This window comes from Curcuma longa, chromosome 3 (assembly GCF_044706935.1).
Source record: "Curcuma longa cultivar G26 ecotype Majalengka, Jawa Barat chromosome 3, ITB_CL_G26_1.1, whole genome shotgun sequence".
Taxonomy (NCBI): Eukaryota; Viridiplantae; Streptophyta; class Magnoliopsida; order Zingiberales; family Zingiberaceae; genus Curcuma; species Curcuma longa.
Genome location: NC_133863.1, coordinates 7,221,624 through 7,232,564, shown reverse-complemented (window position 1 = coordinate 7,232,564; position 10,941 = coordinate 7,221,624). Strand labels below are relative to the sequence as shown.

Below are 10,941 nucleotides of genomic sequence, written 5' to 3'. Positions count from 1 at the left end.
TAATATAATAATGTAACTTCAATATAAAAATAATGAACAATGTAAATTGTTCTCTTGACCTAACTAAAGTAATTAATAATTACTTAACTTTTAGAATACTTTAATAATTTTGAGCGTGTAAAAATATATAGTTTGATGCCTTTGAGATCGTGATTAGAGAATTGTTATTTCTGAAAATAAACAGAATAAAGAATAATTAAACTAAATAATTAATATCTTAGAAGTATAATTTTATAACCAAACGTACACTACAAAATTATACTTCAACTATATTTGCTTATAATTAACTTCAAAACTTAAGTCCTCAACTGGTAGTATAATTAGCTAAATTTATTAATACTCAAATTACTAAACTACTACGGTTTGAAGTTTTCAACTACAAGCGAATCATAAAATTAAGCGAAACAGAGATCTTGCTCTGTTACATGATGCTGCAAGCGCCGGAGTAATCCTCGCAGGAGTAATAACAACACGAACCCGCCGCCGGCGGAGGCATCGCCGTAGAGTACATGTACCCGCTCTGCAGCACCGGAAACGCAGCGTAGTACGCCCCACCGTAGCTCATGCTCGGTTGCATCGAGCTGTAGCTCACCCCGTACGACGGCATTTGCAGCGGGTAGTCGAACGCCAACGGCAATGGCAGCGCTCCTACCCCTACGGCATCAGAGAATTCTTTCTTATCGTACTCTCGCTGCGCCGGCGCTACTTCAGCTCCGGATTCACTTTTGCTCTTACTCTTGCCGCCGCCGCTGTTAGCGTTGTGGTTACTGTTGTCCTTTTCCGCTTTCTTCGCCTTATTTTTGCCCCCTCCGCCTCCGGAAGAGGCTACCACCGTTGCCGTCTTCTCTCCTTTGTTCTCGTTTTCCTTCGGTGGGGAAGAGTCCTTCCCGCACTTCTTGGCGGCTTCACCATCGTCGACAGATTTCTTGGAAGCAGGCGAAACGACTTCTTTCTTCTCTACAGTAGTACTTCCAGTCTCCGGAGATGGCTCGTTGGGCTTCTTCTTGTTCTTTTTGTCAACGGAAGCCTCTTTCTCTTCGGCGGCGGCAAGCGGCGTCTTCTCCGGCCACACCTCGGCTTGCTTGCCGAGCTTGATGAGGAGGCGCTTGATGAGCACCTCCGCTTCGACGTTGCCAATCACCACCACCTTGTGCTGTTGCGAATCCACCGTCGTCTTGTAAACGCCTGAATCAATCAACACGACCACAACGGGAAATTGTCGGGGGATTTATTTACGTATTAGTTACACTAAGCTTATATATATATACCTTCCATGGTTTGGAGGACCTTCTTGACCTTTTTCTCGCAGCCTTGACAGTGGATGGAGACCTTGAGAATCCAAGTCTGGGACAGGCACCAACAAAATCAAAGACGCAGAGAATGGATTTCTGGATAGAAAGTTAGTGGGGATGGGGAATTAACGAGTACCTGATACTTGAGAGGCTCTGCACACTCTTCGGCTGTTGCCATGGCTAACAACAACAACAACAACAACAACTAGGGCTAAGGCTACGGCTAGGGTTTGGGTTTGGCTTGTAAAAAGAGGTGGTTTTGGGGCATGTCAGTGGCTGCTCATAGCATGATATATAGAGAGCGAGGAAGGACGCTGAGGGGAATTACTCTGCTCGTATGGGTATGTATGGTAGAACAAAGCAATCTGGTACTGGGGTATAAAGATGATGATACATCTGATCATGGTTGGTTCCACCATTTTAATAGGAGACAAAAAAATATTCTGGTGAGTTGCTAAAATTTTGATTTCATTCGGAAAAAAAAGCAGAGAAAAAAAAAAGTCGCGATAAGAGGATAAACGATTGAGATTAAATTATGTACTGATTTTAAAATGATTGGGGTCGACCCTGTCATCGAGGTCATTTAATTTTACTTTAGGGGATAGTAGATTAGACTAAAAGGTTGTTTTGCACATGAGTTTAATTTTTTCGAATTCTCAATCCTAATGTTCTACTAATTAGATTGATTTATAAGGTTGATGCTGCTTAATTTGTTACCTGTCACTCGATCGAGAGGTATAAACACATATAAGTCGGTGATGACCTCTAAAGGAAAGCTTTAAATTTCATATATATGTTTATAGTCATATATGCGTGTCATTGAACAAATGGCTAATTATATTAAGGTGGATATATAGTCTAGGGTACAAGAAACAAATTTAAGAATGATTAGATAGCGAGACCTTAACTTAAAGAGAATGATTGGTAGTATAATAAGTAGTAAACAATTAACAAGATTTATTATGTATATATATATATATATATATATATATATATATATATATATATATATATATATATATATATTAAGCTTCGTTTTAAGATTTATGTATGCCTTAAAAAAACCTCCTTAATTTCCATGCATGATGGAGACACTATAGTTTTTCTCAAGAGTGGTGTGTTACCGGTCTTTTCAATTAGCTAGCTAGCTAGTATTTAATACGTACCTCGAGCATGAAGCATTGGTGGGTAAAGGCGGAGATGATGAGTAATTAACCCGGAATATTATGCTTGTGGGGTAGTGTGGTATCTAGGGTTATGATTAATCATGATGTGTAATCATTCGTGTCATTATCTATCGATTTCATTCAATAATTCTCATAATAACCACCACCACATGCATACATCCAATCCACACATGCACCACACGTGACACGACACATGCCACACACCATGTGTGCCGAGATGCATATACAGTGGGATTCATGTTTCGAAAAGGCTTCCCCAAGAACAGAATCAAATAGTTGCAGTGTGATAATGACCGCTGGCTCCTGCATCTGCCCGCACTCATTTCACTGCAGCCACAAAATAATCTAATAACAATCCAGGACATCAAATTAATTATTCACTCCATTTCGATCGTGTATATATATATATATATATATATATATGTTATCTCAATTCTCAGCCTTTTTCTACGGTGGCCTTGCTAGTTACGTTGCTATGCATCTAATTGGAGGCATATACGCATGAAATCCAGAAAAATTAACAACTCGAATTAATTATTAAACGTTTGACTATGGTGATTAGATTAAGCGGCCGTACGTCGCTTAAATTGGTAGACGAAGAAGGGAAAATATATAGAGAGAGTAATTAATGTTTGTGGAATACAAATTATAATATCAAACAAGAAGAAGAAACAAAAAAGTACAAGAAATAGTAAATCAAAGGCTGACCACCATTAAAATCCATCACCATCACTTTCCCGCCTGGTTCTGAAGCCTGAAATAATATCGCGATCAATGCACTCAATAATTCCAGGACATGGGGTAATTAATTATATTGGTACTCGTTAGCTAGCTACCTACCTACCTACCTAGGGACACGACTAATTAACTCTAACGATATATGCCTTTTATTGCGAGCGAGTTTGAGTTTTTGAAGAATTTTTTAAAACAAATCTGGTAATGAATATACTAGTAAATGCTCGATTCCCTTGCACGGCGAAAACAAACAAACAAACAAACCAAAAAAAAAAAAAAAGAGCTTAAAAGAAAGAGGTATATAGTAGCCAATTAGAATAACAAAGCATGTCGCCAGGTTCATGTTCACAGCAGGCACCGGCCGTATTTGACAAACAAACTACTGTTCTGTTCACGATCAGTCATCAGTTTGCGAACTTTTAGATCTATCGATGTGATTGAGTTGGGCGAGCCACTGAGATTCTTGCTGCGCAAAGCTGTCTATTTTTGAAAAACACTAGTACACTACTACACGGAGTTAATGCATCTCTCTTTCCGCTCCCCGTCTCCTGTTTTGATTTAATTTTACATAAATCATTATTAATCGCTCGGCAGAATTGAAGAGGGACAAAGCCTGCGAGATCCATAAATAATGGGCCCGTAATTGTAGGGGGGCCCTTTTTTTTTTTTTTTTTTAACTGCGAGTGTTCTTTTCGACGATTAAAAACTTTGAAAATTAATTAAAAATAATAATAATAATAATAGGTATTGTCCGCACGTGGATAACGCATGGAGGACAGACAGAATAGATGGGGCGATGCGAGCACAGAAACTAGAGAGGATTATGTAAGTAATGTTTAGTTTAAAATTGACAAACCAAATTGAATTAAATAGAAATTTTCAATTTTTAAAATTGGTTTTGGTTAAAAAGTAGTGAATCTTTTTTTTTAATATATTTTAGTTTATATATCGTGATGAAACTGATAACTATATATATGCATATCAATATATAGATAGTATTTAGTAGAATATTAAAATTTAAACTGAATTAAAATTATGAAACCGAATTAATAACTTTGAATTAATTTTAAGTTAAATTATTTAATTTAATTTATAATGTTCGATCGGGCCATGCATAGAGATGCTTTCCTTCGGCTTGGTTTGGATATTAACGAGCCAGGCAGCCGTTCAACAAGGCATACCTATCCCTCACGATCGAACTACACACGAACTCCATCACATCTAATTAACACAGTAACTGTCACAATTAATTAATATTGGCAAACTTAATTTTTTATTAGGAATTTTCGAAACAACTTCAACAAAAAATATATATATATATATATATATATATATATATATATATATATATATATTATTTTAACACCACATTATGGCCATGAAATGGACTTAGTTTATAATTCGTATCATATTATGACACTGTTCTAATAGATGGTTGAAGTCGGCCAATAATTTAGATTCGGCTCGAATTTGAATTCGAGCTCATAGTGTAATGAGTACTTTTCATAAATCTGGTCGAAGTTGACTGGGTGACGAGCGTGCCTGCCCAAGTAAATGAGTAACAAGCACTTTTCATAGGCCCAGTAGACATTGTTTGATACCTTTTCATTATTTCGTTGCTTTCCAGTTGCTCTCTGAGTCTTAGACCGACGGCCCAATCCAGCAACGTCTCCACATATCAATGATCATAATTAAGTAGTTTTATGAATTTTGTTTCTCCAAGAATTATTACATTTTGATTCCTTTCTTCCACCGTTTGCGCGATAGAAAATAAATAATTCAATAAACGAGGACCAAATTGCAACTACAAATTATAATGTCTACTAGTAAACAAAATCGATCTTTCTAGAACAGGCGGCACCAACTCCGTAATCCGCTGCCTAAATCAATTCATCACGCAGCATCGCCCAGAGATCAAACTGCCCTATCCTCCACATGGTGTCTTATAAATATCTCTGCTCGCTGTTTGCTGCTGGACTTCGTCGAGAATCACTGCAGTTGTGTGGACTGCTGTCGCTCTAAAGACGAGACTTCGGCGTAGCTTCTGGTGGACAAAATTGGCCATCGTCGGAGGCACGATGGCGAAGCAATCCGATCCGGGGGAAAACTGCCGGCGATAGATTGTGGAATTCCGATCTGCTCACTCTCGCTACCTCGTGATCTAGATCGAGCGAGGAGGAGAAGGGCGGAGTGAGCGATGGCGGCGGAGCAAGGGAAGGAAGGGTGGTTTATCTATGGGTTCGTGGCGCGGGGGACGGTGGTTCTAGCCGAGTATACAGAATATACTGGAAACTTCCCTGCCATCGCGGCGCAGTGCCTCCAGAAGCTGCCTTCCTCCGACAAGGTGTCCACCTACGCGTGCGACGGCCACGCCTTCATCTTTCTCGTACACAGTGGCTACGGTAACTCCCTGATTTCGTATCCGTGTACCTTGCTTTTAGTCTTTTGTTTGATTCAAAAGGGAGCTGTTGCCTGCTGGTATTTCGATGTGGTTCTAGATCTTCAGGGTTCGTGCCTCGTGAGCGAACTAAGATGCCACTGGATTGTATCTGCACGTCTGCGCAAGGTGGAGTTACTCGTTGTAGGCTTGTAGCTAGGTTTGCCAATTCCTTTTACTTACTATTCTAAAAGTACATATAAGAAGAGAAGGTCAGCATGTTTAAGTTCCTCAGAGTCTTAGACTGCTGCTACTTATGGACCTCGAAGCCTTCAAATTCCCCTTTGTAGATTGAAAGTAATGTTCTTAAATGTGATCATCCCCACACGAAAGCCATGTGGCGGCATCTTCGTTTAGAGTGGCAGATGAAATAAATCAATACCTTGATTGAATTCGAGAGCAATCTTTTCTAACACAAGATCACGCCCACAAGAACAAGAAAGAGGGTGAAGAGTGATACAATGAGTTGTACCTAAGCCTACCTGATAAAGAGAATCTGAGTTTATATAATATGCAAAAAAGGTATAGAGAAAATATGAGCAAAATATTGTCAAAAATTCACATAAAAACGTCATCTTAATTCCTACATTCATTTGGAAATACCAGTAGAGAAAACAAACATATTTTGCTGAAAGAACTGACTCATTAACTTATTATGTCTAACCATTAGTAAAAAATCCTTAAACAAAATTAACATTCCTCACTTATACACGACTGTAAACCTCATTCGTTAGCCAATAACCCACTGTATAGGACTAAAGTGGCACATCATAATCTCCCCATTTAAGGTTTAACATTTTGCTTAAACTCTAAGTCCAACTTATAGTTCAAATCTTGAATGTTTGTTTTGTCTACTAGGATTAGGTCCACTTCGTTACCAATTGTTGTTACCTGCATGGATGAGAGAATCAACCCATGAACTTGTCAGGGCTAACCATTAGCCCAAAATGCTTAAGCCCAAAAGAAAAGAGTAGCTTACTCATCTAAAATTATAAACTTCTTTCATTAGCCCACAAGTTACACAACTCAGCATGTGGAATTAAATTGGAGTATCACACTACAAGTTCTTCGATATGTGCGATGGCAAGACCTAGATGTGTGCTTGCTTGCCTGCTTCACTGCATTATGGACTGCACCTAGCAACCCCCAATGAAATTCCAACTCGTATTGCATGACTTTGGGATTAGATTACACACCTAAGCAAAGATTGGATGTGCCCATCCACTCTCATTTACCTTTTTTTTACTTTGGTCTCCCATCATACCCTATAAATTTGAATTAAGAAAAGTGGTTGCTGTGTATATTTCCAATATACTTAGCAGCAGATACAGGTTATTCTGTAAGTCTACATGAGTAGCAGTAGTCAATATCGTATTGCCACATTAGTTGTCTAGTGATCGTACTTGACATTGACAATAGAGTGATAAAGACCAAGAATGTTAGATCTAAGGTTAGGGTGGGAGGTTAATCCTTCAGCAATGTTAAAACCATAATATTGATAAAGATTGGAACTTTTGAGGAAATTTGCCCTTTTGTCAAACCATCGCCAAACTCCTGGTGTATTCAAGTGGATTGTGCTAAAGAGAGTAGGCAATAAGAGAAATAGATAAAATTCCACCTCTTAGTTCCACATCTTCAAATGAAGTTCCTTAAATATACTTAAGTACAAAGAGATTCCTACGAAAGTGCCAGGCATTTTGAGTTGGATGGGGTTCCCTCTTGATGAACCATACTTTGTCAATAGATGTATATGTAAATACTTCTAATATAGATGCCTATTTTTCACTTCTACACGTGCAGCCTATTGTGTTGTTACCAAAGACACTGTTACTAGAAACGTCTCTATTGCTTTCCTGGAGCGACTGAAAACAGATTTTATAAAAAGATATGGAGGTGGCAAAGCTGATACAGCAACAGCAAAGAGTCTTAATAAAGATTTCAGGTATTCTTATTAAATTGCTGTTTGATGGACTTATCATCTTTTGTCTTCATCTGTTACAATGAGATTGGTTTCTTTGTCACAGCCCAGTCATAAAGGAGCACATGCGGTATATAATTGATCATCTGGATGAGATTGATAAGCTTATAAAGGTTAAAGTCCAAGTTTCAGAAGTAAAAAATGTTATGTTGGAGAACATCAATAAGGTGCTTGACTTGTGTTATATATTTCAATTGCTTTTCTTCATAGTTTTATGACATTCATAGAATCCTAGTACCCTATAATGTGAGTATTTTCATTATTGTGGATATATAATGACTTTAATTAATTTCGTTCTCAGCATTCAGTGTTTAGGTGCACTAACCACTCATTGCACTGTCCTTGAAATGGATACAATTTCCAAAAGAAGCTTAAGCAGATTAAAATGACATTAAACTATTCCTTCTTTTGTCAATCTTACAAATGTCAATTAGACAACCTCTTATGTGACTCCTAGCCCATCAGTGGTTGTCTTGTAGGTTTATTCAAGTAAACTATCCAGTTGTAGTCCTGTGAACCTTCTTTGTAGCTTGATATCCATATTCATGTAGTAGTAATAGATGTTCATTTAGTGGGCCCCTGAAAGTAGTCATCAAATTCTTCATTAGGTTACGTGTGTAGCAGGCATATATCATATTTCAACGTGTCAATAAGTCTAAATTGAGATAATTTTTTTTTCTCACAAACTCTAACTTATGCAAATGGCAAAACCTTTAGTTAACGTTGCATCTACCAAGATTCAAAATCTCGTTCTGAATTGGGTTTTGGTTCTTGGTTAGCACAAGATAGATTGATGGTGCAGATGATGTGCCGGGGTGCTGTCAGTTAGCAGACAGAGAAAGAGGAGGAAGAAACCACTATTGAGGTGAGGTAATTATTACTGAAGTGAGGCGATTTTTGATCTAGTTAAGATTATAAGGTGAGTTGATCTCAGCTCCTAGTTGAGATTGCTAGTGAAGTATGGTGATTTTGAATCCTGGACGATGCATTTCTCCTCCGTGGTGAGATACGTTTCAAAACTGTGGGAAGAGGAGAGGGGAGATTATAAGGTGAGTTGATCTCAGCTCCTAGTTGAGATTGCTAGTGAAGTATGGTGATTTTGAATCCTGGACGATGCATTTCTCCTCCGTGGTGAGATACGTTTCAAAACTGTGGGAAGAGGAGAGGGAGAAGGAAAGCCTAATTGGAAGCTTGCCAAAATCACCCTGGAAAGTGCCACCGGATTGCTTCCAGTAGCCTTCATTGAAGATTCTCCAGATGTATTGGCTTGTATGTGGAAGGTGACATCTCCCCACCCATATCATGTGAGCCAACATGAGATCTAAAGCCATGGTATCTATTTTCTAGGGGAAAAGAAATAACACTGCTCTTCGTATGAGTACAACTGAGATAATGTGCCCGAGATGGTTGAAGCTAAGTTGTTTCATGAGCATTAGTTGCCCATTAACAAGTAAATTGGTGTATAATCTTTCGACATTAGAAGGATATCTCTGTCTGATAAAATTGGTCATTTTAGAATGAGGTGGGCTTCATCTCAGTTTAACAGAGGCCTGCAACAATTTCTAAGTTGCTAGCTGTGTTATATGTGTTTTGCAATTTGTTCATGTCTTATCCCATCTCTGGTCCAATGCTTGTGCCTTTCAGACCATGGAACGCGGGGAGAAACTGAATGATCTGCAAGACAAGGCCACAGACTTGCACAAAGAGGTACTCCAGTCTCCAAACACACTAAAAACACAAGTCTTAGCCACATATATAACATAGTTGCATGACTATGCTTAACAAGTTCCTGTTGCAGGCGCAAGGCTTCCGGAAACAGGGGACTAAATTACGCAAAAGAATGTGGTTGCAAAACATGAAGATCAAGTTGGTGGTGCTCGCCATCTTGTTGATTTTAGTTCTCATCATTTGGGTCTCTGTATGCCATGGATTTAACTGCACCAAGCAGAATAACTGACCAAAACGATTCCAGGGCCAGAGGCCAGTTATACTACGTCTCATTAGTGACAAAGATCAAACAAAAAAAGAATTTTAAAACGAAAAAGGAATCCAGCTTTGAATATTTACTAGGATGCGTATTTTGGCTTTTTCTTTGCAGTCGTCCTTGATGCATGGTTTATATTGAATTGTATTCTTCATAAGGTGCTGTAACGTATTTGCCTTGCTATGGAATGCTGTTGGCCAGCCATTTTATATATAAAAACAAGGTCTATATGTTTGGAATGAGTCTTATTTAATTAAGAGATACTTGCTTATGTAGTCTGTTTTACCTTTGCAATTAAGCAAGGAATAACCCCCTCCTTTGGGTTGCATAATGTCAACTATTCTTTCACACAAACCTTTCCTAACATATGGATTTAGTCCGCCGCCTCACCCTCCTTGCCGCCCTCTCTTCCTTGAGCTTGATCAGTCTGATCGAGCTTAAGAAATGGCACCGGCGGCATTTGATCGCCGACAAGCTCCGGCATGTCTGGGAGGCACTGGAACAGGCGGAGGAGCGGCTGGTGAGGTTAATTAGTGTTTGACTGAAGCAAAATATGGTTGTTTGTTTCACGTCGAAGAGATATCATTCATTTGAGTGACAATTTGGTAATCCATGCTCACAGAAACTCAAACGAGAAAAGTTGATGCTCCATGAGTACCTAGTACCTCGGAATGAGATTAAATCTAACACGACCTATGTATATAAAAACTTTGTTATTACTAAATATATATATATTTTTCAAATTAATACAAAATCATAGGATTTTATTTTGTTCTTTTTTATTTTTACCAGATCCTTTGTAATTTCTGTTTAGTTGGATTTGATAAAATTAAAAAAGATTCGATGCAATACCGGACCTGAGCAAGGGGCCTCTAGCCATCACCCTTGAATGAAAGACAACGTACCCTACTGAATGCCCCCGTCCTTTATCGTAGATTTGTCAAAATATTATTAATTAATTTATATATTACTATCTATCTATCCATATGCGTAGATTTATTATTATGTGTTTGGTGTTAGAGGATAAGATCAATATAAGAAAATGAACAAAATTTATATTTTCTTATTTGTCATGAAAGAAAAAAATAATTTTTAATCTATGTTTTCATCATATTTAATTTCCAGCCAATCGAAGTTAATAGAAAGAAGAAAAATATATAGATAAGTAGATGGTCTCAATTCTTTCTTTCAAGTTTCAAGTTTCAATTTTCAATTTTCAATTTCATTTAAAGAACCAAGATGAAATTGAATATTAATAGAAATACCCCTAACTTTCTTTTTTATTTGTTACTTGCTTAATTCCATTATCCATACACAACGTAAATATT

At 37.9% G+C, this 10,941-nt stretch overlaps 2 protein-coding genes across 2 annotated transcripts; one reads left to right on the top strand and one right to left on the bottom strand.

Moving 5' to 3' along the window:
• Nucleotides 1–421: 421 nt before the first annotated feature.
• LOC141822811 (uncharacterized) lies at nt 422–1,482 on the bottom strand. The gene is made up of 3 exons (XM_074710133.1): nt 1,429–1,482; nt 1,269–1,344; nt 422–1,185 (listed from the first exon to the last, which is right to left on the bottom strand). Exons 1-3 carry the CDS (start codon nt 1,468–1,470, stop codon nt 422–424), a joined length of 882 nt encoding a protein of 293 aa, XP_074566234.1. The 5' UTR covers nt 1,471–1,482.
• A 3,545-nt stretch (nt 1,483–5,027) lies between these two features.
• LOC141824254 (vesicle-associated membrane protein 724-like) lies at nt 5,028–9,847 on the top strand. The gene is made up of 5 exons (XM_074711509.1): nt 5,028–5,616; nt 7,452–7,593; nt 7,676–7,796; nt 9,274–9,336; nt 9,428–9,847. Exons 1-5 carry the CDS (start codon nt 5,412–5,414, stop codon nt 9,584–9,586), a joined length of 690 nt encoding a protein of 229 aa, XP_074567610.1. The 5' UTR covers nt 5,028–5,411; the 3' UTR covers nt 9,587–9,847.
• The last annotated feature ends 1,094 nt before the right edge of the window (nt 9,848–10,941 follow it).